Source organism: Ambystoma mexicanum, chromosome 6p, assembly GCF_040938575.1.
Source record: "Ambystoma mexicanum isolate Mex_15411 chromosome 6p, UKY_AmexF1_1, whole genome shotgun sequence".
NCBI classification, from domain to species: Eukaryota; Metazoa; Chordata; class Amphibia; order Caudata; family Ambystomatidae; genus Ambystoma; species Ambystoma mexicanum.
Window position 1 is genome coordinate 1,029,160,410 of NC_090935.1, and position 27,637 is coordinate 1,029,188,046.

The 27,637-nt window shown below is 47.9% G+C and overlaps 1 protein-coding gene across 1 annotated transcript in view; it reads left to right on the plus strand.

Moving 5' to 3' along the window:
• Window positions 1-27,637, plus strand: part of LYRM7 (LYR motif containing 7) — a 185,310-nt gene that overhangs the window by 99,607 nt on the left and 58,066 nt on the right. Inside the window, exon 3 of the mRNA XM_069625630.1 lies at window positions 4,546-4,616. Coding sequence (XP_069481731.1) covers window positions 4,546-4,616 — 71 coding nt within the window. The remainder of the gene's footprint in view (window positions 1-4,545; window positions 4,617-27,637) is intronic.

A 27,637-nucleotide genomic window follows, 5' to 3' on the forward strand; every position in this document is an offset into this window, starting at 1 on the left:
GCAACCTGTTTGGGAAAACAGTGGACGCTTCCCTACAAGCCATCAAGACGGACACGGAGACGGCTCGGGCTCTTGGGGTTCTCCAGCAACGACAGCCGCCCTTTCGGAGCGCCGGAGGCAAGCAGGGTGCCTCCAAAGGTTCCGGCGGCGGATATTCCACCTACCGTCAAGCGGCCTGTTCGTCGTCACAGGAAGCCTACACGGGACGAGGCAAGTCGGGCGGACCCCGCCGTCGTCGCCAGGGAGAACAAGGCGGCAAAGCTTGGTCGAAGCAGGACTGAACCGGCCGTTGGGTCGGGCCCCCACCGAAGCATCCCGGTGGGAGGCCGGCTGGCGAACTTCGTCAGCATCTCCACCGACCGTTGGGTGCTGGACGCCCTGGCCCAGGGTCACGCGCTCGAGTTTCTAAAGAAACTCCTGCGCGTCCCCCCCGTGGCCAGGAAGGAACATCAAGTCCCTCAACTTCTCTTGGAGGTAAAGGCGATGCTCAAGAAAGGCGCCATCGAGCTCGTCCCAAAGAGGCTTCGGGGCTCCGGAGTTTACTCAAGATACTTCCTCATGAATAAGAAGACAGGAGGATGGCGTCCCATCCTGGACCTACGACGACTGAACAAATTCATCAAGGCACAGAAGTTCTGGATGGTCTCCCTCCAGCACGTCCTGGGTCAGCTGGAGGAGGGCGATTTCCTGTCGTTGTTGGATTTGGAGGATGCCTACTTCCATATCCCCATCCTAAAGGGACACCGAAAGTTTCTCAGATTCGTGGTCCAAGGGCGTCACTACAAGTTCAGAGCCCTTCCCTTCGGATTGAGGTCGGCACCCAGGGTGTTCACCAAGTGCCTCGCACCGGTGGCGGCACGGCTGCGCCTGGAGGGGATCCATGTCTACCCCTACCTGGACGACTGGCTCATCTGAGCAAAGACAAAGGAGCTCGCTGCGGAGCACACGGCGAGGACCGTCCAGCTACTCACGGACCTGGGATTCTCCATAAACTACGCCAAGTCCCACCTGGTGCCCGCGCAAGACGCACTGTTTCTGGGAGCGAAACTCGACACAGTGGCGCTTCTGGCCTCTCCGTCGGAGGAAAGGACGAGGGCCATCTTGGGCAAGGTGCAGCGGATGCTGGTTGCGGACGTGGCCAGGGTGAGGTCCATCAAATCCCTCCTCGGAATGATGTCTTCTTGCATTTATCTCATCCGCCTGTGCAGGCTTCGGATGCGCCCGTTACAGGAGTTCCTGGACGCTCGCTGGATCCAGACGGGCAGCTTCGAGGACAGGATCACACTCGACGAGAGCTTCCGACAAGCGATCCGGTGGTGGGGCACCTGCGCACATCTGACAGCGGGCATGGACTTCCAGACCCCGGGCCACCAGAAGACAGTGACCACGGATGCCTCCCTGGAAGGGTGGGGAGCGCACACCGAAAACCTGCACGCGAGGGACCTTTGGCTGCCGACGGAGAAGTCCCTCCATATCAACATCCTGGAACTCCGTGCAGTGTTTTGGGCCTTTAGGTCCTTTCTTCCGTCCCTCAAGGGCAAGGTGGTGAGGATCTTCACCGACAACACCACCACCATGTTCTCCATCAGGAAGCAGGGCGGTACCAGATCCCCAGCCCTGTCCAAGGAGGCGCAGGATCTGTGGCATTGGGCCGTCGCCCAAGGGATATTTCTGGTGCCGTTTCATCTGGCAGGAATAAAAAACACCATCGCCGACTCGCTCTGCAGAGAGCTGCGCTCGTGCCACGAGTGGGAACTACGACAGGATCTAGTGGACCGCCTCTTCCGACGGTGGGGCACACCGCAAATAGATCTGTTCGCGACGACGACGAACTCCAAGTGCCGGAGGTTCACCAGCAGGTTTCCCCAGCCGAGGAGCATGGGCGATGCTTTCTCGTTCCCCTGGGAGGGCCTGTTCCTATATGCGTTCCCTCCATTGCCGCTGCTGATCCGGCTCATCAACCAGCTCAAGATGTCACGGTGCAGGATGATCCTTGTCGCACCTGCGTGGCCGAGGCAGATATGGTTCCCGGACCTTCTGGACTTGTCAGCGTCCCCGTCAATCAAGCTGCCAGTGGACGCGGATCTTCTCTCCAGGGAAGGAGGCGCCATCCTCCATCACGACCCGAAGTCGCTGAACTTGCAGGCCTGGCTCCTGCAGCGCTAGAGTTTGGAGGTTACGACATACCGGCCGACTGCAGAGAGGTTCTTGCAAAGGCCAGGGCGTCCTCAACTCTTAAATGCTACGGACACAAATGGAAGAGGTTCTCTGTCTGGTGCCACGCACAGAAGATTAACCCTCTATGGATTACGGCTCCTCAAGTACTGCCGTACCTGCTGACGCTGGCCAAGGCTGGACTGGCGCACGCTTCCATCAAGATTCATCTTGCTGCGATCTCCCGATACACCAGAACCACGGGACGGACGTCTTTGTGGTCTCATCGTCTGGTGAAAGAATTCATGAAGGGACTGTTCAGATCGTTCCCGCTGGTGAAGGCTCCGGCCCCGGCGTGGGAGCTCAACGTGGTGCTGACCAAGCTCATGGGACCTCCGTTCGAGCCTCTGCACTCAGCTCCGTTGAAGTTCTTGTCGTGGAAAACAGCGTTTCTTGTGGCCATCACCTCCGCACAACGGGTGGGAGAGATCCAGGCCCTTTCCTGCAAGCCCCCGTACTTGACTTTTCACGACACGAAGGTAGTGCTCAGGACGCACCCCTCCTTCATGCCCAAGGTGCCGTCGGACTTCCACCTCAACGAACCCTTGGTGTTGCCTGTTTTCTTCCCGTCACCTTCGTCGCCGGCTGAAAGGACTTTGCACTCGCTGGATGTGGCTAGAGCGCTGAAGTTCTACGTGGACCGCACAAAGAGTTTTCGGAAGACGTCACAACTTTTTGTGAACTTTTGGACCTGTCAATCAGGGGAAGGCTCTCTCGAAGGCTTCCATTTCCAGATGGCTCTCCGGCTGTATAATGTACTGTCATCGGTTGGCAAACCGACCGCTGCCTGGCCGTCCGAGAGCCCATTCCACCAGAGCGATCGCAGCTACCACGGCGTTCCTATCTGTTGTGCTCTTGCTGGACATCTGCAGGGCTGCTACGTGGAGGTCGACGCACACCTTCACGAAATTCTACTGCGTCGACCGGGATTCCAGGGAGGAGTCCAGGGTCGGCCAAGCAGTGCTGCGCAACCTGTTCGCCTAAGGTGAGCCTGGTAAGGCGGTAAGAATTGCTTAATGTTGAGTTTTGGTTTTAATGCTTAATGTTGAGCCTTTGCCACCTCCCGTGGTTGTGCATGTGTGTACTGCTATGTATTCTTTTATTCATGAGCATGTGAATCCATGCCAGACCCCATGCTGGAGAAGGAACAAGTTTCTTACCTGTAACTGTTGTTCTCCAGCATGGGTCTGGCATGGATTCACATGCGAACCCTCCCGCCTACCCCTCTGCGGCTCTTCACTTGGTCATACTGCCACTTCACGTGCTACCAAATCTGAAGATGGCTGCCAGAGGCGGGGCTTAGGGAGATGGCAGTCATTGGCTGTGGTCAGTATGACGCAGAGATCAGTGATCGGTTACTACTACGAAAGACAGATCAGAAACAAAACTGATACGGTTTTTTCTTTACCGAGGATTCCCAGCCTGACGACGGGGAATATTCATGAGCATGTGAATCCATGCCAGACCCATGCTGGAGAACATCAGTTACAGGTAAGTAACTTGTTCCATATGATTAATTCTAAAATGAAACTTTACAAATGAACTTTAAATCCAAGCAAATCCATTGTATTCTGAACTCTAAAGCAAATGGAACTTTAACATGGAATTAAAGAGAGGTATATTGAATACCATATTGTGTAAACACTATCCAAAACAGAAATAAAGCAGAATTAACAGGAACCCTGAAGTTTAATCTAACTCAGCCAAGGTATTTACATGAAAATCAACCATAAAACAAGGGTGCAAGTGTGGCAAAGAGCCCTAAGAAGACCAGATATTTTGTGGTATTGAAACTAAATCTTGGGGAAGGGAACCCTGAGACTTGAAACACCTTGAGGATGGAGTCTCATGGTGTTTTTGTGTTTGGAACTGTGTTGCTTGGAACTTGGGGAAGGGAGCCCCAAGTATTGGCTAAAACTGTATCATCCTGAACTTAAAGGTAACTTTAAGACTTTAGTAGGAACTGTTTTATACTAGGGGAAGGGAGCTGAAGAGAAGATGCGAGCTGGAAGAATCTCAGAACTTTGTTGGACACTGTTTCTTTTGGTTGCTGACCTCTCTACAACAGACATAGATTGAGACTTTCTTTAGTTTCATTTTGGTAGGGAAATCCCACATTAGCATAAGGCAAGTTGGGCCTTTTTCAATCCTGACATTTAAGTTAATAAAGTATTTTATTTGAATTCAGACTCTGTTGTGTGTCTTGCGAATCTATGACAAAATGTTTTATTTATGTATCTGTTTACAGGTTATAAAACCAAAATGAAATCTCGCAATATGGAAAATAAATAAAAGCCTAAAACAATATTCATGACAATTTTTTTGTTTCAGCTGCAAGGAACAAGATAAATGAAGAATTCAAGAGGAACAAGAGTGAGACGTCCCAAGATAAAATTGCACAGGTGCTTTAATGTTGAGTACAAATCTTGAATTCCATTGTGCTTAGTGTTGAAAATAGATACTTATTTAATGTCAAGTGAATGCTCTTCCTTGAAATTTGTATAGAACACAGGAGAAATAGGGTGACGCTCTGCAATTCTAAATTCATGACGTTCTACCAATATGTGGGTGGTGTTTGGATTAGTCTTCTCCCTCAATACCTCCCCTCGCTGTATCACCCTCTGTCATCCCACATAGCTTCTGTTTCTTTTTCCTCTATCACTGTAATGCTTCTGACTAAAACATGGCGCCTGTGTGCAGCGCTTGATGTGAACTATTCAGTGGATAAACATATTTTCACCACTGCTCGTATTATTCCTCTGGTAAACATGTTTTTGTAGTGCTGCTTATTGCTTATCCTATTTTGTATTGCTCCAAGGACACGTTGTAAAAAAAATGCACGCACAGGCTAGAATGAGCCAGGTGCCGGCTGGTTCTTGATAACGTTATTATGGAATATGATAAAGCTGAAGATAAGTTATGCAGTTTTTTTTGCTGCTTCCTTGAGAAAGGGAATGGTTTTGCCTCTTGGGGTTACCATGCAGCACTCCGGCCAGAAGCCCAAGGGAACTGTCAACAGGTGGAGACTTGGAAAGCCAGAAAGTTCTGGAAAATGCCATCACGAATTTGCGGATGGCCTAAAATGAAGGGTGCCAGAGCAATCACACAGAAAGCTCACTGGAGGATGGGTGCACCACTCCAGGCCCGTTGATGCCAAGAATCTCTCTGCCTGCCTGTTTGGGAGCTTTTCAGGGACTTCTGGTGAGAGGAGGGTGTACCTTGCAGCCGAGTCAATAGTGATGTATTTTATTTAGACTTCTTTTATTGATGCATTCATTTATTATTCTTGTTTCATTTATGTATGATTTTGGTGAATAAAGAGGCATTGTGAATACTCTTAGAACCAGTTGTAATCTTTAACATGCATCTTCCTACAATTCTTTGTCCCAACTCGGGGTCATCTAGGCCAATGTGTTGATTCTTTATTTAGAACTTTGGGATCTCCTCTGTCAAGTATTTGCTGGAGCATCTTATTAATTAAACTCCTTTCATGCTCAAGCGCCAAAGTGGCTTCAATTAGTTCAGAATGCCCATTCACATGGATAGGGATCTATGGCTGCCCTTCTCCCATGTGTATTTCTGAGGTTGTTGAAATGTGTTTTTCTTGATTGGACTCTGGAGTAATATTTGGTTTGTATTTGTCTTCATTTAGATACAAATGCTATGTGTTTCATCTATTTCTGTTTGCCAATTTTTACTGGGGTCCAAATGAACCTCCAAAGACTGCTTCTCCTTTTCTCCTCGCATTTCATCCCGACACATGAGAATTACAGTGACGCTAGGCACACAGCCATTCGGTATATACACTTCCACAGCACTTTCCAATTTAGCAACGGTGTGGCATTCTTTTACACTGTTGTTTTGGATCATTATTGTCTTAGGTCTCTGGTTTTTTAGCTAAGCACCATAATACTCCATTTACACCATCAATGAGGGGTGATAACCTCTTCAGGAAATTCGTCCCTATGAGAAAGTGTATTTCATGAATGGGTGTGACCAATACTTCTTATCTCATCTGATGCTTCCCTATTTTTATGTGAACCTCAGTGACACCTTCAATAGGTATTTCTTCCCTCACTTTACATGATTTGGTGGGGATCCCCCTTCATTGATGCTTTTCACAAGTTCTTTTGACATTATTGTTTCTTGGGCACCTATGTCAATCATTGCAAATGCATTACATTTTTCTTCAATGGTGATGGGAGGATAGTAACCATCTTCAACCTCTTCTAGTATGCATAGAAAATGTGCATTTTTGCTAATTTCAGGACTTACTTTTCTTGGCTCTTTTTTACTCTTTGCTAGGCAAATGGGCATATAAAATGACATCTTACTCTCCTTTTTGCCCACTTCATTTTCATCTCTGTCTATTCTCCTGGGCTCAGAAACCATTGGACTGTCCCTCTGACTTGGGACCGCTTATGTTCACACCCCAATTTCTCCTTGTGCCTTTCCCATTGTCTGGGTCCTCTCTACTTGCCTCCACACTGCAACCTATTGGCGAGGTATTTTCACAAGTGTCTTGTGACAGCATGTCAGCTTCTGGCATATGACACTTATCTACATTTTGTACAGAGTGTGTCATTTCTGTCCCTTGTAATATCCGTGGTTGAAAATACTCCTCCGGTGATTAACCTGCACCCGCCTTTTGGCCAATTGTTTGGCAACAGTATTTTGATTATCAAGTAAGGATAATCTATCTCTTCATCCTAATTCTTTGTTTTGTGTTTTATTTTCACATTGGATGCTCTTTTTAAATCTGCTTCTCTGTCCTTTGGATTTTTCCTGTTCATTTTCCCCTTTCTGTTCTTCATCTTCACACACCTAAATGGTCTGCTTCAATTCTAAATTGAACCACACTCCCCTTTTGTGTGTGTAGAACTTCCCTGTCTCATGTTCATTTGTTTGTTTTCTCATTTTTAAATCGGCAAGCAATTCAGTATTTTCATTCAAGGGCAATTCATGGGCATCTGCGTTTTCATCAGCGTAGAGGTGATTAGCTAGTCACTTGTCGCTATGCACATGATCACTCCTATGGCCTTCTGCACCTTCACTTGGCTGTTGCTTTTGGACTGCACATAATTTTCCTATCTGTTCAGACAACATTTTGACTTAAACCACTAAGCATTGAAACCTGTCCATGACTCCGAATTCCTCTCTTTGTGTGGTCCGGTAATAATTAAACTCCCCCTGATTACGCCTGTTCTGATTTCTCTCAGGAGATTGATTTGTGTTACCTCTGAATTCATGTGACACAGGAGGTGGAGAACGTGGAGTGACCATCCTTTGACCATGGTCGACCAGTGGGGGTGACTGATTATTTTGGCGTGGGACATAATTCATATTTTTTCTTCATTTGGTGGGAACCGTTCCCTATCCTGGTTTCCATTTTCAATGAATCTATCCACATATCTTGGTCTTTCATGGTGGCCATATACCATTGTATTAGGGTCAAATATACTCTGGGTCCCTAGTGTCTGGTATGGGCCATTGTACATTTGATTTTGACTGTTATTTAGGCCTGGCCTATCGTAGCGAAATCCCACTCGGGGAGAACTACAAAGATATCTAGGACTAATGTAAGAACTTCTATTTCTGGGATACATTTTTTTTTTGTGTGTACTTTTTGCACATTTAAAAAGAATACACATTACAATATAAAATCTTAAATAACAAGAAGTCCTCTCATAAATATCATACAAACTTTGACTAAAATTAGCTTGTTTCAAAACAATCACATATAACAGCAAAGATTAGGTCAATATATGTCTGCTAGCCTCAACCTCCTATAGACAGTGCCTACAGGCCACATCCTGTACTTCTGCTTTTCTCCATTTATTGGTAAATCATTCTTTGGACCACAATATATTTAATCTGAGTTGTATTGTAAATTTCCTGAGCACATGGCTTGACCATTTAGTTAAATAGCTATGTGGTTTGCCCGACTTGAAACCCTGAGATGCAAACTCTCTGTACCTCTTACGACCATATCATTTGTCAATGCCCGTTATCAGATCCAATTCTCGTACTTTTTTCTTTATTATTTTTTAAAAGTCGGGACAGTCTTCAATCATTTCCAACTTAAGTCCCAGTTCAATAAAAAAAAATGTTGTGAACATATGAAGGTCTGTAGTAAAATAATTCAGACGATCCTTCTGCATTTCTTTGCCAAGTAGTTGTAATACATTATTCGAAATACAGCTTGTTTTACCCAATTTGGAGTATAACATGACCTTTTTGACCGATTATAATGAGGACAGATTGCAATCTATATTCGAGTCTCAGGGCCTCGACTGGAACACCTTTGGGCAGGTTGATATTGTACGTATTAGTTTTGCTTCAAATTTAAATAACCAGTTAAGCTGTGCAGATGGTAAGACCTCTAAAGCATAAAGGATTTCAGGAACTATATTGGATTTATACATTTGTGCAAGGCCTTCTATATTACATCCACCCCGATGCTCAATGTTGGCTTTTATTGCCAATCATATCTTCCATATGTTTGTGTATATGAAATCCTCATAGTGAGATGCCGGGGGTCTAACCCATATGGGAAAGCCCAAATACATGACTTCCTTGGTGTTCACTAGAGCTATATTTTCCATATGCCACTGAGGTTTTCTGGACGTAACTTGTGGTCCCCCAAACACATTGTTCTTGTTCATTTTATTTATGACTATTAGATTTTCTTTTGCATAAATAACTAAAGCATCCAGCGTTCGCAGGCCAATTTGTGTCTGATTGAATATTATGATGTCATCAGCATATGTCATTGTGAGGATGTGAGCAGGGTGGCCGCCGGAATGCGGGACGCCCGGGCAGAGGAGCCCGCTGTACCGCGGGCGTGTGCAGCGCAAACGCTGCCAGGAGTCATGCTGATGGGGGCGCCGGGGAGGTGTCCCTGTCGACGGGAAAGCCTTGTCGGCGTTCCGCGGCAGTGCCGGCGTTGCAGCTGCAGCGCCGCGTACGCCCACGAGGACCCGGGCCACTAGCGCTGCGGCTGAGCAACCCGGGAACACGGCGTGCATCGGCGGCCTCCGGCGGCGAGCGGCGGGGGGGCTTGGGAAGTCGAGAGCCCGGCTCGTGCCGACCGCTTGGCGTCGGAGGAGCGCCGTACACGTGGTCAGGAACCAGACAGGGGGGGCAAACCAGAACACCCTCCTTACCTTGAGCAGGGCAGACCCCTAGCAGCAACATAGGGCCTCAAGCAGGACGGGCCTCCGGGGAGCATGCCTCAAGGGAGACACCATGTTGGGGGCGGGGCCTATGGAGAGGGCGGGTGTCAGACACGACCCAGGTGGGATAGCGACCAGGGAGTGGCTGACAACAGGGAGGGGGAGCCGGGACCAGGCAGCCAAGGGAAAGGAGGAGGAGGGGAGGGGGCAGCTCTACTCATAGAGGGTGGGTGCCTAGGGTCCCCACCAATCGGAAAGGGGGGGAGGGAAGTTGTCCCTGATTGGCCCTCTTTCCCTCCAAGCACCTGGTATAAAGGGGACTGGCCTAATGGCAGTGTTGTTGCTTTTTGCAGGGAGAAGGAGAGGAGAGTGAGAGCAACTGGTGGGCCTATCCGGGTCCGTGAGAACAGGAGACACTTCAAGGGGAGAGGAACTCCTGGTGCCTTTTACTCACAGTGAAGTAACTGTGGGACAACCTGGAGCCCAACCACCGTGGTTAAGACATTACATTTAACCAGTGTGTAATAAAGGTCTGCAAAAACTCCACATCGGCTACTGTCCTGATTTCCACAAGTGGCGTAGTTGGCAGGATTAACGAGAACGCGATGGAGAAAATAATACAGACACTGTCAGAGGGGCAACAACAGTTACAACAGCTCTTCCAACTTTAGGCCCAGCAGGCGGCCGGTGATCGCCAAGCCTTTCAGCAGGCAATACAAATGCAGGGTACCCTGCAGTCCACGTCTCAGGACAAACATCAAGAGACGATAAAACACCTGACGGATGCAGTGACCGGCACCCGAAACCAGCCTTTGGTCCCTTCCGCAGTGTTGCAGAAATTCAAGGAAGGCGAAGACCCGGCTTTCTTTTTCACCACATTCGAGAGGATCGCCCGAAATGCACAGTGGCCGGTGGACCGCTGGGGCCAGTATGTCGCTCCCCTTTTGTCTGGCATCATGCAAGGTGCCTACCAGGCCGTTAACCCAAACGGAACCACGCCTTACGCTGAAATCAAGAAGGCAGTGTTGGACCGGTTGGGACTTGACGAAGAAGCCTACAGAATGAGGCTACGCGACACTAGACTCAAACCGGGGGAGAACCCACGACAGCTCTTCTACCGCGTTAAGGACCTCACCGAGAAATGGCTGCAAGCACCGGGAACAGGCCTACAGGATGTGTTAGATAAGGTCACCCTGGAGCAGTTCGTCGAGGCCCTACCCCCTCCGATGCAAAGATGGGTCCGACAACATCACAGACCCACCTTATCTGAGGCTGTGGACATAGCATCAGCCTACCAAAAGGCCGGGGGGGCGGGTACACCCTTTGGAGTCGGTTCTTCCAATCGCAGCCCGATGCCACCGTTGGAACCCCTCACAACCAAGAGCCTGCGAGTAGTGCCTCCCAAATGGAGAGCAATGGAAGAACGCCCTTCTAGACCCGAGGAGAAGAGGAGCGGTCCCGACCCGCGGCCCACCCCGTTGTCCACGGGATACCGGCAACCGCAATGTTATGACTGTGGCGAGTGGGGCCATATAGCCCGGTTTTGTCCCCAGAAGAGAGGCGCCGAGCCGATGGAGATCGGATTCATGAGGATGGAGCAAGGACCACGATGCCAAGGTCTCTACGAGATGGACGTCCGGGTAGACGGGAACCCAGCCAGGGCCCTACTCGACAGTGGAAGTCGGCAGACGGCTGTACTACCAACCGTAAGTGATTCGCCTTACCTCACCAATGTTAGTATCCCAATTCGGTGTATACACGGGGATGTGAGGACCTACCCCATGAAAACCATAACAGTAGAGATGGGCCCTAACGTTGCAGAGATGAGAGCTGCCGTCCTCCCCTCCTTACCCGCCCCGGTGGTGATTGGGACCGATCTGCCCCACTTCCACCAGACTCTCAAAGCCCTAGACCAGGGATGGTGGGAAGAAGCACCCTTTGCCAGGGAACCCATCCCCCCGAACACCCAGGGTCGGGAGAGACCCGCTACGAAAAGAAGGGAAGCTAGCCTTGCTAAATGCGCATCCATGTATGCCATCCAACGGATAGCCTGGAACCCCGAGGACAATGAGGATTCCATCCGGGGAGAAACCCTGACGGACCCTACCTTAACATTTGCCCGCAAAAGAGCCATCACAGATGGGGACCCAGACCTGACCAAGGGAGCCGGTTTTACATCTAGACAGGGCCTGCTCTATCGGGTCTACCAAGAGGAGGGAGGAGCACGAAGGGAACAACTACTCCTGTCCAAAACACACAGGGGTATTGTCCTCCAGTTGGCACATAATCACCCGTGTGGGGGCCACATGGCCTCCCTAAAAACACAGCAAAATATTCTAAAACGTTTCTACTGGCCAGGGGTCTATGGGGAGGTGGCGAAATTCTGTAAGGGGTGCAAAACCAGCCAGCTGACGAGTGGGGAAAAGCCAGCCAAGGCACCTCTACAGCGGATGCCCTTGATCACCATATCCTTTCAAAGGATAGGTATAGTTCTGGTAGGCCCGCTCGAACCAGTCAGTCGTGGATATCGATACCTGCTGGTCATTGTGGATTATGCCACCCGGTACCCCGAGGCCTTCCCCCTAAAGGGGACGTCGGCTAACCAGGTATGCGACCAACTCGTCCCATATTTCGCACGGGTAGGCCTACCCACCGAAATCCTCACCGATCAGGGTACAAACTTCATGTCGGCTGTCATGCGACAAGTCTGTGAAAGACTACAGATCAGACGGCTGCGCACCTCGGTCTGCCACCCCCAAACGGATGGGTTGGTGGAGAGGTATAACCAAACGATAAAGAAAATGATGAAAAGGGTAACAGGCCCGGAGGCGAAGGACTGGGATAGGGTCATACCCCTGATCCTAATGGTATTGAGGTACACTCCCCAATCCTCGACAGGATTCTCCCCGTTCGAGCTGCTATTTGGAAGACAGCCCAGAACAATCCTAGATCTGGTCAAGGAGGACTGGGAAAATGCTAAGGAAACATCCCTCACCGATTACGCTGAGGACCTTAGGGAACATCTGTCTACCTTGAGGGGACTAGCAGAAACCCATCTAGGTATAGCCCAAGACCGGCAGGAGAGGGCATACAACAAGGGCTGTCGCCTAAGAAAGCTAGAACCAGGGGATAAGGTACTAGTGTTGCTACCCACCAGTACGAACAAAATGTTGGCTCGGTGGAGAGGTCCTTATGTGGTGAAGGACGTGGTGGGACCAGTGAATTACCGGATACACCAACCTGACCGGACCCCATCACGTCAAGTCTACCATATAAACCTACTGAAGAAATGGACCGAGCCTGCCCCGGTCGACGTTCTGGCCACCCAGGGTACGGGGGTGATCTACGCAACTGGCCAATTGGATGCGGTGCAGTGGGGGGAAACACTCACGGAACACATGAAGAATGAGATCCAGGAGACGCTCAACCCCCACCGCAACGCCTTCTCCCATTTACCTGGAAGGACCAGCCTAATAGAGCATCGTATTGAAACCCTAACCGGACACATAGTCCGGCTGAGGCCTTACAGGATCCCAGAGGCCCGATGGTTGATCATTAAGAAGGAGATCGAAGAAATGATTAGGCTGGACATCATTGAACCATCAACCAGTGCGTGGTGTTCTCCAATCGTACTCGTACCCAAGCCAGACGGGGCTGTACGATTTTGTATGGACTTTAGGCAGCTCAACATGATATCTCACTACGAGGCCTATCCCATCGCCAGGATGGATGAACTGCTGGAAAGGCTAGGTGCTGCCCGTTACCTCAGTACCTTGGACCTCACCAAGGGATACTGGCAGATCCCACTACGGGAATCTGACAAAGAAAAGACGGCCTTTGCTACGTCCCAGGGGCTCTTTCAGTATAAAGTGCTACCATTCGGGTTGCATGGGGCTCCGGCCACCTTCCAGAGGCTGATGGACGTCCTTCTGCAGCCCCACGACCAGTACGCCGCAGCCTACCTGGACGACATCGTGATATACAGCGCATCATGGAGTGACCACCTGACCCATCTACGCGAGGTGGTCGGCACCCTGACCCAGGCCGGACTCCATATCAACCCAGGGAAATCGGTCCTAGGGACCCAGGAAACCAAGTACCTCGGACATATAGTCGGTGGCGGAGTAATTCGACCACAGGTGTCCATAATCGAGGCTATTCAGGGGATCCCAGTACCAACCAACAGGAAACAAATAAGGGCCTTCTTGGGGTTTATAGAGTACTATAGACGCTTTATTCCCGGTTTTTCTTCCCTGGCTGCGCCGCTGACCGAGGCGTTAAAGATCGGGGGTTCCCCAGACCTGTCGACCAATCACGCAGCCATACTGGCCGTCGAGGAGCTGAAGCGCAGTATAGCATCCCACCCGGTGTTGGTATGCCCTGACTTCCGGAAGCATTTCTTCCTGCAGACGGACGCCTCTGGCATGGGGTTGGGGGCAGTCCTGACGCAGGAGGTGGAGGGGTTCCTACGGCCGATCTGTTTTGTGAGCCGGAAGCTCCTTCCGCATGAGTTAGCGTATTCCACGATCGAAAAAGAATGTCTCGCCATCAAGTGGGCGGTGGACACCTTACGATATTACCTACTGGGGAGGAAGTTTACGTTGTATACCGACCATGCACCGCTGCAGTGGTTGGCGAGACACAAGGACACCAACCAACGGGTACTGCGGTGGTTCCTGTCCCTCCAGCCCTTCCACTTCATTACCTTACATAGACCTGCCAGCTTCCAGCTGGTGGCGGATTACTTGTCCAGGTGTTCGATCCGGCCCGACCGGCCTGGATCTGTGGTGGGGGTATGTGAGGATGTGAGCAGGGTGGCCGCCGGAATGCGGGACGCCCGGGCAGAGGAGCCCGCTGTACCGCGGGCGTGTGCAGCGCGGGCGTGTGCGGCGCAAACGCTGCCAGGAGTCGCGCTGATGGGGGGCGCCGGGGAGGTGTCCCTGTCGATGGGAAAGCCTTGTCGGCGTTCCGCGGCGGTTGCGGAGTTGCAGCCGCAGCGCCGCGTACGCCCACGAGGACCCGGGCCACTAGCGCTGCGGCTGAGCAACCCGGGAACATGGCGTGCATCGGCTGCGGCGGGGCTTGGGAAGTCAAGAGCCCGGCTCGTGCCGACCGCTCGGTGTCGGAGGAGCGCCGTACACGTGGTCAGGAACCAGACAGGGGGGGCAAACCAGAACCCCCTCCTTACCTCGAGCAGGGCAGACCCCTAGCAGCAACATGGGGCCTCGAGCAGGACGGGCCTCCGGGGAGCATGCCTCAAGGGAGACACCATGTTGGGGGGGCGGGGCCTATGGAGAGGGCGTGTGTCAGACACGACCCAGGTGAGATAGCGACCCGGGAGTGGCTTACAACAGGGAGGGGGAGCTGGGACCAGGAAGCCAAGGGAAAGGAGGAGGAGGGGAGGGGGCAGCTCTACTCATAGAGGGTGGGTGCCTAGGGTCCCCACCAATCGGAAAGGGGGGGAGGGAAGTTGTCCCTGATTGGCCCTCTTTCCCTCCAAGCACCGGGTGTAAAGGGGACTGGGCTAATGGCAGTGTTGTTGCTTTTTGCAGGGAGAAGGAGAGGAGAGTGAGAGCAACTGGTGGGCCTATCCGGGTCCGTGAGAACAGGAGACACTTCAAGGGGAGAGGAACTCCTGGTGCCTTTTACTCACAGTGAAGTAACTGTGGGACAACCTGGAGTCCAACCACCGTGGTTAAGACATTACATTTAACCAGTGTGTAATAAAGGTCTGCAAAAACTCAACATCGGCTACTGTCCAGATTTCCACAGTCATACTAATGATTTTGACACCATTTATACTAGAGGGGATCTGGATCTATGCCCCAATTTTTCAGTTTAGTCCAAAGCCTCCTCCTGGACACCAGGTCAAAGACTTTTGAAAAATCAACATAACAGTATAGTCTCTTCTGCCCCTTTGGTCTTATATCTCTCAGAAACTGCAGCGTCGAAATATTGGATGTAGTATTGTATTTCTTTCTGAAGCCAGTTTGGAAGCTACTCAAGATGTTTGCTACCAGACAGATTGTTAGATGGTCCAGTAAAATATTAGCAAACAGTTTCTGGCTGGAATCCATCATCGCCAATAGGCGGTAATTTGATGGTATCAATCTATCTCCCTTCTTCAGGATCGGGACAAGTATGGATTATCGCAAGCTATCTGGTATTTTGCCGTACTTGATAATATGGCGAAAATGAATTTCTAAAACCCTCGTCCAGAGGTTCAGATCATCTTTCAATACCAGATTGGGGATGCCATCCGGCCCGGGAGCACGTGATGCTTTGGATTTCATAATTAATTGTTCTATGTTAATCTAATTTATCTCAGCATTCAGTGCTGTCCCTCTAAGAACCCTATCCTTGCCCCACTCCGAAGGCTCCAAAGAGTCATGCTGCGCCAGATGTTTTACTGGGCTGGGAGAGCGCACATATTTTGAATATGTAATATCCAACTTCTCTGTGAGACCGGATTAATTTCTGTCAGGGCAAAAGATTTGCTAAAGTGTTGTAATTATGTTTCTAATAGATGTCTTATGCATTTTTTGCCAGTTTCTATTCTTTGTGGCCAAGTTGATTATCATTTTCTGTCTGGTATTTGGAGATATCATTGTGTTCTTTTTTATGGAAGCCCGATCCCCAAGATATCGTTTTTCCCTTTCCAAGATAACGCCATCGAAGAGTTTAGAGCCCTCAATCAAAGTATTGTTTGCCCGACGACCTTGTGTTATATTTGTGATGGATGGAATCAAGCCTTTAATCATTTTAATGTAGTCCCAATTTACGGCCTTTAATAGACACTAATTCATGGAACTTGTAGTTTAGGGTCACATTCACCTTTTTAATGACATTACAGTCCCACCAGATTCTGTTTCCAACAAAATTTATCATTCTCCTCGAACATTTCTCTACTGGCTTTGGTGTATGTTTTAACTTTGTTGACCAGCATAATGCACCATGATCACTGACCTTATTATGCACTACTATCATATAATCAATAAATGATGATACAATGCCATTAGACCAAGTGTATTGGGGATTAGTATCACTCCCAGGTGTTATGTTATTTTAAGAAACTCTAGATCATAAAAACAAATAATATTATGCCAAGAGCTGTTTCTCCCCACCGTGGTGGCTTCAGACAAATGTAATGATCGCCTATTGAAATCCCCAGCCAACAGGACGTGACCATGTGGAGAGTTTTCAGACCAATTAAACACTGCACATTTTACTATGTTCTGTATAATCTTGGTCTGAACACCGCCCGGGGGGTCATGAATATTGATGATCAGGATTTCCTCTAATGGTAGTGTAAAGATCTGTAATATCCCCATTAATACATTGGATGACTTCTTTGCATGTGGAAATAGAATTGGGCTTAGATGTACCTTTGCTCCTATCGCAAGGCCCCCCCTTGCGCTCCCTTTCTTAGTCTGGTTGGCGTTATTAGATCAAATTTGATAGCCGTCTATCGCACTGGGCTTAGTACTCCAAGTCTCTTGCAATAGAAAAATGTCAGCATCCTACAGTAGAGCCTGTCCTTTTGGATGGTCCAGAGAGGAACAATGGCCTTGTGTTTTCCAAGATACCCACAACAGGTTCAGAGTTTTTTTCTCTTGTCAGTTGGCTCCATTATGTGAAAACATTGGGTTCCAGAGATCCATATCTGGAGCTTTTTCACGTGCCTGTAGACTCTGGCTTTGTAAAGCTCTTAAAGCAGCTCTCTCTGATGTTTGTGTAAGGGTAAGTACTCCCTTTTCAGACACTTGTTTGTCTGTTTCTTGCTTTCGCCCATTGATTTTCGGCATGCTGTTAAGGTATAGCCAGCCTGCAGTAGTATCTCAGAGTGAGTTTTCAGCATTGCCACCATCAAAGGTGACACAAACTCGACCAAGGCCCAATTCGTATTGCTGTTCCAAAGCTGCAACTTAATTTTTAGGATATCACTTAACTGTATAACTTCCAGATAAGGAAGCTGTTTAAAAATTAATAGGAACGCTGTTCTGTTCAGGAAAGGGCTAAATGCTGTGGGAGCATTCTCTTCTAAGATAATCCAGGTGCCCCTGTCTTCAAGAGCACTTGGATGTATGATGGGCAATGCAGATTTTACGTCAATAGTTTGTAAAAAGATGTTTTCTGTTTTGCGCTCCTTCTGAGCACTCTCTTCTGGCCCAGATGCTGGGTTGGGCTGACAGGTTAATGGTGACCCCTTATCTTTCAGTATTTTCCCTTTTTTTCCATCCGACTTGCTTGGTTGTTCTTTTGGCACCACTCTATTTGGACCTCTTTCAATAGGACCCTGCAAATATGCCCGGCTTATGGTTCCACCTGCAGCCCTAATTTTGGAACCAGTAGCCTTTGCATATGCACCGGCTGGTCTGCGTCTGACCTCCTTTTTGATTTTCGGCAATGTATATGAATTCTGGGGTGAATGTTTGTTTTTAAGTTTGTTTTCTAATTCGGTGGGAGGGGGGGATATACACTTCTTCAAAGTCCCAACTCATTGTTAGCTTTTTTGTATTCCTTCCCATTGATGTCACCTTTATCGAAACCGGTTTGCCTTTCTTAACAGGTTCCTTTAACATTATTTGGACCGGGCCGTTGTAAATTGTCTCATCATCCTCTATTTTGCCTTCTGTAGTTGCTTTAAATTCAGTTTCTGTACTTTACTGGCGCTGAGCGGTTCTAGGTCATTTGGTCGAAAATAAATGGTCGACAGGACAAATGGTCGACACCAAAAGGTCGACAGGTCAAATGGTCGAATTTGTTTATTTTCTTTTTACTTTTTTTTTATTTTTGGGGGGGTCCCCCCGCAACCCCCTTTTTTTTGCTAAAAACCCTAAACGAACCCTAAAAAATATATATATAAATTTTAAAAAAATTCGATCATTTCACCTGTCGACCAAATTGTGTCGACCATTTGTCTGTTGACCATTTGTCTGTCGACCATTTGACTGGACACCGCGCTGAGCGCCTCCACTGTAGTAGCAAATATTGTTGCCTGAGCGTCAATCTTGCTCTCCAAAGCAGCCAAATAGTCCTTAATTCCAGCTCCGTCACCCCCAGTCATTTTGCTGGACTCACTTTCATGATAAGATTCAGTTGTGCTTGAGGAGTCTGAGTATGTGGCTAAAACTGTCATATCTGGTGTATAGGATAGATTATTCACGGCGTTGTCTTCTGGACTTTTTTTCCCAAACACTAATTGCTCACTCCACATGGAAGCCCTTTTGAGAATTCTAACCAAGTTCAACAATGAATTATTACCGTCCAATGTTTGTGCGAGGAGTTTCTCATTTTCCTCTTGAAATGTTAATGAGGAGTGTCTAGGTGCATCTCCATCTGTGGTACCAGAAAATGCAGTAATTTGGGCTTCTGATGGTAAAGTGTTCTTAGAGCTTTTAGGCAGGGCATGTGTAGTGTGGCTTCGCAAATTATTTACATTATGTGGACTCCAGCGCTGCGCAATGTCGCTTTGCGTGTCATTTCAGTCGGATCTACGTGATTATTTCCATCACGGAAAAGTATGTGACGGAAAGGTTTGCATGGGAAATGTACACACCACCAAAGGTTTGTACATTTCCCATGCGAACAAACACTGCAAATCGCTACATACCCACACCCCCACCCACACCCACAACACACCCACGAATCGGCGAGGTGACTCATTCTGCTTTGCCGTCATAGTATAAGCGGCTTTCTTGGTGTCCTGGTACTAGTACGGTGGGAATTGATGTCTAACCTCCTTCTCAAAGTCTGCCCATGACACATTTTCCCGTTCATTGAGATCACAAATGATACTAGCAGATGCTGCATCTACGGTGAGGTGAAAATACTGTATATTGTTCCCTAGGGATCTTGAATATATCATGAACTGTCTCTAAATGGTCTTCCATGCAACAATTGCCTCCCTTTAACCAAACCGAATTGGAAACAAACTCCCCACCACATGAGGAAATCCACATGGAAAACAAGCAGCCTGAGCGCATGGCTGCTACCCTGCCAACAGACATTGAAAAGGTGTGGAGCTAAGAGCTTTTTTTTCTTTTTTGAAAGCTTTTCACCTGTGTAACCCAGTTTAACCCAGTTTCTGGGGAAAAGACAGGCACAGATTGGCCCACAGTCGGGTGCACTGGAGCCAATGGTACGGTTGGAGGGGGTATTCAGAACAAGGATGACTGCACTATGAAAGGAGAGTGAATGGAAGGCATAGTGTCAGGTGAATGGGTGAAGGTGGATCGAGAGACCAGAGGGAGGTTGGATGGCGTAGAAGAGTCATGAAGAGCTGGAACAGAGTGCCGGTGAGGCATTGGTTGTAACTGGGAGTGGTACCAGTTTTGTAAGCGTGGAATAGTGAGTGAGAAAGTGTTTGTCAAAGTGAAGGCAGTAGAGTGAAGGACGTGGGGGGGGTTGACAGTGAGGTTTGTTGAGATGGGTGAGCAGGGCACTATATCCCCAGTGAGCAGGTCACCATATCCCTTGGAGGATGAGGAGGGCACTATATCTCTTGGAAGGTGAGCCATCACCATATCCCTGAATAAGGAAGGGGAGTGAAGGGTGAATAGAGTGGATAGGTGGAGGGTTGATGGTATCAGTACGAGGAGCGGGCAAGAAGATAGGAGGAAGGAGGAGTGAGAATGCAGAATGTCAAAAGGACAGGAGACGGCGGACAGAAGGTGAGCGAGGGATAAGAGGGATTGGAGTAGGAGAGGAAGGACAGGGCAGAAGTAAGATCAGGGAGAGGATTAAGGAGTGAGTGCATGGCAGAACAGACCAGCATGTCTGTTACCAAAGCTATCCAGGCTATAATGTAATCCTGGAAATCTGGAGAAAAGGTTAGGATACTCTTAGAAACTCCCAGAGGAAGGAAGATGGATCAGGAGCTTTTAGGACTCAATCCATATCCAAAACGTTTTTATATAGGAGGGCCTACCAATCTCTAGTGAAAATTGTCATGGTGTTTAGGGAATCCGGGCTAGGGTGGAGGGAGCCAATGGAAGGGCAATTGGGAGAGGGACACCATTACTTGGGCCCCATTCGAGGAAAATATCTTCAACTCAAAACTATTTGAGAATTGTAATAAAACTCCTTGTACCATTATTGGAGACTCAGTTTATTATGGCCTTTCGAGACACATGGTGTCATCGTGAGATCATTTAGACCCAAATACAGAGGTCAACCAAAGCCCAGAAAATGCATTAAGAATAGTCTGTATTACCACGACCGCCGTTCTGCTGACAAGGGCTGGTACTGGAGTGGCTGTCTGTGACTTGTATGAAGATGAGGGGTTTGAGGTCCCACAGAGAGGGGAGGCACTGGTCAGGACAGAGGTTCCCGCAGGCATATACAGAAGAATTGCACTGAGGTCCAGTCTGGCATATAAGCGTTAGGTAGAGGTGGGAGAAGAGGCCATTGATGGAGACTATAGGGGGAAAGTTTAGATCGTCCTCTTTAGCCTAGGTAATTGTAACCATATAATAAAAGTGGGCCAGCCCTTTGCCCACCTACTATGGAAGAAGATCCTGGTCCGAGAGATGGAGGAGGCTGAGTAAGCCAAGATGAGGTTGTGCAAAATGCTGAATAACCCCAAAGAGAACCAGAGTCGTGGTGGTTGCCAGGCTCCGCAACCGTAGAACTGGCAGAAGCCCCACCAGAAGATTTCTTCTTGAAACCTACCCGACCAACCTAAGTCAGAGAAGAGGAGAACGGAGCATGGATGCCCCCACCCTTTATCAAGAAAAGGGGGCTCACATACAGCGGCAATACCACCCAAGGGGGGACGTGATCAAGCAAAATCCACAAGCAGTGTTCCCGAGAGACCCGCTGATGCGAAAGGAAAAGGACAGCCGACTACAACAAGGGGCTCTGAATACCCCAGAAGAGAAGACTTCCCCTCTCCCACAGGGAGACAAGGTCAGATTGGAGCCCATCCCAACCCTGGAAGTGTGTAGCTATTATCTGGCCTGGGGGAAACTGGGACAACAGCAAGTATCCCTCCCAGGCCCAGATATAGATCGTAGGATGTAACTAGCAGGCTTAACGAAGGTCCCAGAGCAGGGGTTCTGGTTAAAAAAGTCCCTAGAATACACAATCTTTATGGAATACACCACGGGAGAGCCAAATTGGAGCGCCTCTCTCCAGGTAGCTGTCCAGAAGGTATATCCACAAATGCAGTAGTGTTCACAGGGAGAAAGCCATTATTCCAAACTTTATACCCCCAGAGGATCTCAACCAGGGGCTCCCTCCAAAAAGCACCAGTGTTCATAGGGATGCCCACTTACATTCCCAGGCAAATGTAAACATGTGGGTGCTGGAACAAAATCACCTAATAATCTCCAGGATGGTTCTGCTAGACCTACCGGAAGAATTACTCCAAGAGACAGACTTCTCACTATACACTTAGTGTTTGCGAGCCCTCCAAGCTAAGCATGGGTCCGAAAGTTGCATCATAAGGAACCCTCAGGAAGCTAGAGTTCCGATAGAGGAGGGAGTAACAGAAGAAAGGGTGAAGTTTGTGACACAGTTAGTGGTCTGACCCTGTAGGTGGAGACTAGGACCCCTTCTAACCTAGGACAGGGGGGTTAACTGAGTGCAGAAGAGAACTGACCAGGGTGTCTTATAATGAAAATCTGGAGAAAAGGTAAGGGTACACTTAGAAAGTCGCAGAGGGAGGAAGAAAGACTAGGCTTTGGCCTTCAGCTCTCTGACTATAGGGGTTTGCGATCTCTAGTGCAAATCATCCTGGGGAATAGGGGAGTCTGGGCTAGAGTGGAGGGAACCCATAGGAGGATATGATATATTATATGTCATTTTTAACGCGCCTATACACAAGTGTTTCAAGGCGCGAGAGATATGAGAGAGGGACAACGATTAGTTGTACTCCCTTCAAGCAAAAAAAAACCAACCTAACATTTTTGAAGAATTTTCACAAAATCTGTGACCCATATTTGTAGGCTTGGTGGATTATTACAGCCATTTGTGGCAGAGGACTATGATGAATCCAGGGAATTCGTCCCTTCTCCTCAATGGGGTGGTGGTTGCCTTTGAGATTAGGCAGGTGAGTCCACTATACAAAACCCTCCTTTTTGGGTTTGGGCAAGCACAATCTCACTGGAGCTATCCCCCCCTGTTTAGGTGACAGGGATCCTAGTTAAAGCAAACTGTACCTTCTCCATTAAACCCCATTCCCAACATACATGTACGTTGATCATATTGTTAAAGAAGTGGGCCCTTTAAAAATGCTGGATATTGTTGGTGACCGCTCCATGGAACCAAAGGTCCATTACCAATGGAACTCTTTTTCATGTTGTCCAGCAGAGCATTTAAGGAACAAGCCTTTTACCCGGAAGAGAGGTGAAGTCACGGAGTGGACAATGCTGGAAGGAGGCCAGCAAGAGGAGAGACCGCGCAGGGCAGGAGCCGCTGCCGTCATGCGTAGCCGAGTTCAACTGGAGGCGATACTACAACATATACGTGGTGGGCGGAGAGAGCCCGAGCAACTCTGCTGATTCCAGGAACGTTGGGAATTCTCATCCCTGAAGTCTCAGGGAGCGAGAAACCACATCACGACCGAAGCGGCAGACCAACAGGGTCGAAACACTGTGCCCCAGCAAAGACCGATAAAACCAGCTAACCAAGAAGAACAGTGCCAATCTGGGAGGACCGACTGCCTCCCCCAATGACGGACCCTGTGAGAGCACAGGTACGTGGGTCACAGCAATGAGAGGGAGGAGGACCGCTAAGCTCCGCCGAGCGCCACAGGAGAAGGCAAATACTCCACAAGAGAGACAAATGCAAAGGGGGCCTGAAAGGCCTAATTAAAATAAGTGAGAATCAAAAGAAAGACTCAAAGAAGGGGTTGGGGGAAAACACAAGACCTAGGGGGGAGCTACTAGAACCCAGAATGTATTAAAAAATATATATCCTTCAGGGGGTGAACAAAAGCATAAAAGAAGCGGGTATAACCATGAGGGCTGTATATAACGGACACTGTCCTCAAAACAAAACCCAGGAGGGGTTACTAAAAACATAAGGGCCCATAACTCAGAGTTTGCTGGATGGAAGCCATCCTCTATCATATGTAAAGGTGTGCCAGGAGGCCCCAGCGTAAGCGGAACAGAAAGACTGGGCAATCCTGCACTCAATAACCGAAATAGTCAAAGTCCACTTTATTAACAATCACATAAAGCAGGGACAGCAAACAGTAAGCCCACAAGTCTCAAGAGCTCTCCAAGGTTTCAATACAGAACAACTAAGTATAAATGTAAACTACGTCATAGCTGACATAATACCACAATCTTAGCTGCAAAACCCTGCGGGGCCAGGGGGGATTGGTACGGGCAATTGTCTACATAAACATTGTATAGGGGTTAGTCTTTTCATTGGATATAACTATCTTAGACCACCCTTAAATTGTTAAAGGTAAAAAAGACCTAATCGCAGCAATAAGTAATTGGCTAATGCAACATGCACTGCGCGGCATCACATGAAGTTTTGATTGATTGTCATCCGTCTTACCAACCTTGAGCACTTGGCAGGTCATCAGCACATGAGCAAAAATATGAGTAGGGGGGATTGAAACCCAGGAACTGCTTCTTCTAATTAAATAAAACGTATACCTTATTTTCTAGGACACGAGCCAGGACATCTAGCTTTGTACTTGGCCTTTTCCAGTGTCTCTGTTGTGGGAATTTGTGGAGAGTCGTGGCGGGTGCCTCTCTGTGTCTGGAGCTAACGAATAGACAGTGTCTTCCAATTATAGGTCACTTGTGAGAAGACCATGTTTTAAATCATTTTGCCCTGCTTTTACCATTATTTTAGCTCATAGTAATATGAGCGTTGTTGCCCTCTTAGTCGATCCATTCCTTATACAGTATTAATCTTCGAATTAATCGGCACCTGGCATTCAAAGGCTGTTTGTTCTCTACTTAATCTAAAAGAAATTTGTCTTAGAATTATTATCTTCTGTTCTCTTCGAAACCATCTAAACCTCCCTTATTTCACAGTAACCTTGGAAAGTGGGCGTACAGCCACTGTCTGTCCTGCACTGGTCTGTATTTGAGTGAATCTCCCTGCAGCCCCAAGGCTTCCCATTCGCTCTAATGCAGCTTCGCCGTCCACTTTATACAAGATAGCTACTCGTTACTGTTGCGTTTCTAAGTTTAGCAAGCTATATGTGTATATGGTTCGTTGCATTTCAACGTATATTGGTTATGTTATATTCTTTATGCCCATATGATGCAATCAATATTCTTTGTGTCTAAATGCACGTTCAACCTAGTGTTTGTGTTTCTTCACGGTGAATTCTTATCTGCTTCATGTCTATTGTACTTGCGTGTGTCAGTTAGCAGAGAGGTCATTTACTCTCACCATCTTTAGTTACATCAGGTTCATTCTTCTTGTATTTGTCCGTGATAAGGCTGATATGGTTGCCTTAGTACATAGCGTTTCTCGCCTTTTCGGTGTTGGGGAGGCGGAGGGGCAGTGGCCATGAATGATGTATTAATCCGTCTCTTGACAAAAGCAGTGGCTGAATCCAAAACCTATATCCCAGGAGGCGTGACCAAATGTCTGAGAGATGCAGAAACTAACATGAGGATTGTATTTAACAGACACTTTCCCCAAGAGTAACTTCAGGAGGGGGTTACTATAAACCAAAGCGTTAGTGAGCAGCGCTGAAGGGCTGAGTTAATGCATATGCCCTAGGAAGGGCACCTAACCGCCTGAAAGAATCATCAACCACCACAAGAGTTGTAACTGAAAACCACATACTGCAAGAAAGAGATTTTAAGTCCAGAGTACTAACCCCAGCCCAGCTTATGCCTGCAGTCAAACACTGCTTGGACACCTGTAACCAGCTGTATGAAGACAACTCGCTTGGTCGGAGCAGGACCAATGACACATTTAGCCTACCTGATATCTGACCTCCTTGGCAGGCTGTATCAAGAACAAGGGAAGAAACGTGCATGTTGCATAAGCAAGTTTATCTAGTAAGCACTGAACTACCAAATTTAAGCATCTCTTTGTGGGGGAACCCAGTAGTTCATTTTTTGTGCCCTTGCTGTAGCATTGAGTTGTCTGAAATGTGCCAAGCCTATTTGCCTAGAAGGATCATTGCTTTCTTTTGGATTTTCTTATATCGAGTAGTTTGAACTGTGCAAGAAAGCTAAAGGCAAGTAGGCTAAGAGGGGCATTCTTTTCTTTTGGATTTTGTGATGAACATTAAGGACACACTATTCGTTTTGAACTATATCCCAAACTAAGAACCTGATTTCAAAAGAGGGATTTACTCAGGAGACACTTGTGGGGAGGTGGTCATGCCAGCAGAAGTGGCGAAAGAAGAGGGAGAAACACTTCTCTGGGCCAAGTTTGTCTTTCTGTTATTTAGTGTTTCTGTTAAGAAAAAAATAACAAATTACAATGGTGGGGGTCAATTAGATAAGGATAGGTTTTGACAGAGGACTATTTGTGTGACATACTGACGAGCATTCTTTGTTTTGTAGAGTAGGGAATCCCTACCATAGAAGTAAGGTCAAGTAAGGATTTTCTTTAAGTTGAATACTAACTAAGCATTGAGCCAAAGTTGTCCAATTGTCTGCCTCATTACCAAAGGACAAATAGTGAAACTTGTCAAGGGAAACCGTTCAGGCTTCCATAATTAATACGCAACCCTGAATACTCCCCATCCTCAACGTCATGGGTGATGAGGGACAGATTAGCCTCAGATTTCTTCAAGTATGTAAGGACATCATCAAAGGAGAATGATGGCCATGTGACCACCCAGAGCAAGACTCCTATGAACATTTATATCCCCAATAGGTCTATCCAGCAGCTCCATAGCCAGACCGAAGAGGTGTGGGGAAAACGGGCAACACTAGCTAGCCCCACGCCTCAATGGAAAACCTGCAGATTGGCACCCTGTGGCACAGATGTTAGCAGTGGCCCGGGTGTATCTAAGATGACTGCATAAAGAAAATATCTGTGGAACCCCATTGTCTTCACAATGGCAAATGGGCAAGACAACTCAATGCAGCTGAATGCTTTCTAGCCATCTGCTGATGCCACAACCTGAATGTGGGGAAACAACTGGGCCTAAATGGAGAAAAGACCATTCAAATTAAGATCAGTAGACCTGCTAGGGATAAAGCAAAATTGATCTGGGTAAACTAGCAGCATTATATTTGGGCGCAATCATTCTGCAAAAATGTTTGCAAATATTTTGATGTCCATATTCTTTAAAAAAAAAATGGATGCTATGACTCACAACAGGGGGGGGATCATTTGAAGGCTTCAGCCGCAAATAAATCGAGGCTCAGCCCAAAGTGGTAGGGAGAAGACAAACCTTTAACACCACCTCCCAGACCTGCAAGAGGCCAGGTGCTAGCAGCAAACCAAACTATTCGGACACTAAACAGTCTGTGCCATGGGCTTTAGAGGAAGGAAGAGCATCAACCGGGCAGAGTGTTTCAAAGAGTATATGGATCACCAGTTGATGCATGTTCAGATTCCAGGGAGCAAAGAAATTCCTCTGCCTCTGCAAGCTCAGCAAATGGTTTTAGAATCCAATTCTCTGCAGTTATGTAAACCCTGCCTGGATAAATCTTGAAATCCTCCTACAGTGTCAACTACAGGGAGACCGATCCAACATTGAGCTCAAGAAAGTTCATCTAGATGTATTATGCTAAGCAAAAACACAATACAATAGGATCCAAGATGCCTCTGGTCTTGGTAGGTCTACTAAACTGTTCTTCTTCCTTTTGCCCTAGGCTGTGTCGGGATCTTCAAGGATTTCTTGTGGCAGACCTAGTCACACTTTACCTGACCACGCTAACTATCCAATAATTTGTCATGACTAAAATTGCCACCCCACAGTGCATGCTTATGTATCTTATGCTGCAATGAACTGATGTGAAATGTGTACTTTGGTAAGTTAGAATCAGGAGACCGACAAGCTGGCATTTTGAAGTTCTTTATTTGAACACCAAAACCCTAAGCTGTCCCTTTTTGTTTCTCGGCCCTACTCTTAAAGAAAAGAAACGAGTGTAAAAGAGTGCTAGTAAGCATGTCCTCCAAAATAATCTAAGCCCACCGTCCAGTCCTGTCCCTACCACTGTAAACTAAAAAGAACCCAACTTTAACAAAGGTACAATAAGGGCCTCCTGCCCAAATAATAGAATGGTAGCTGGTTTCTGACCCCACCATGATGTCTCTTTGTCAGAAAGGGTTTTCTTGCCCTGTTGCACAGTACAAGG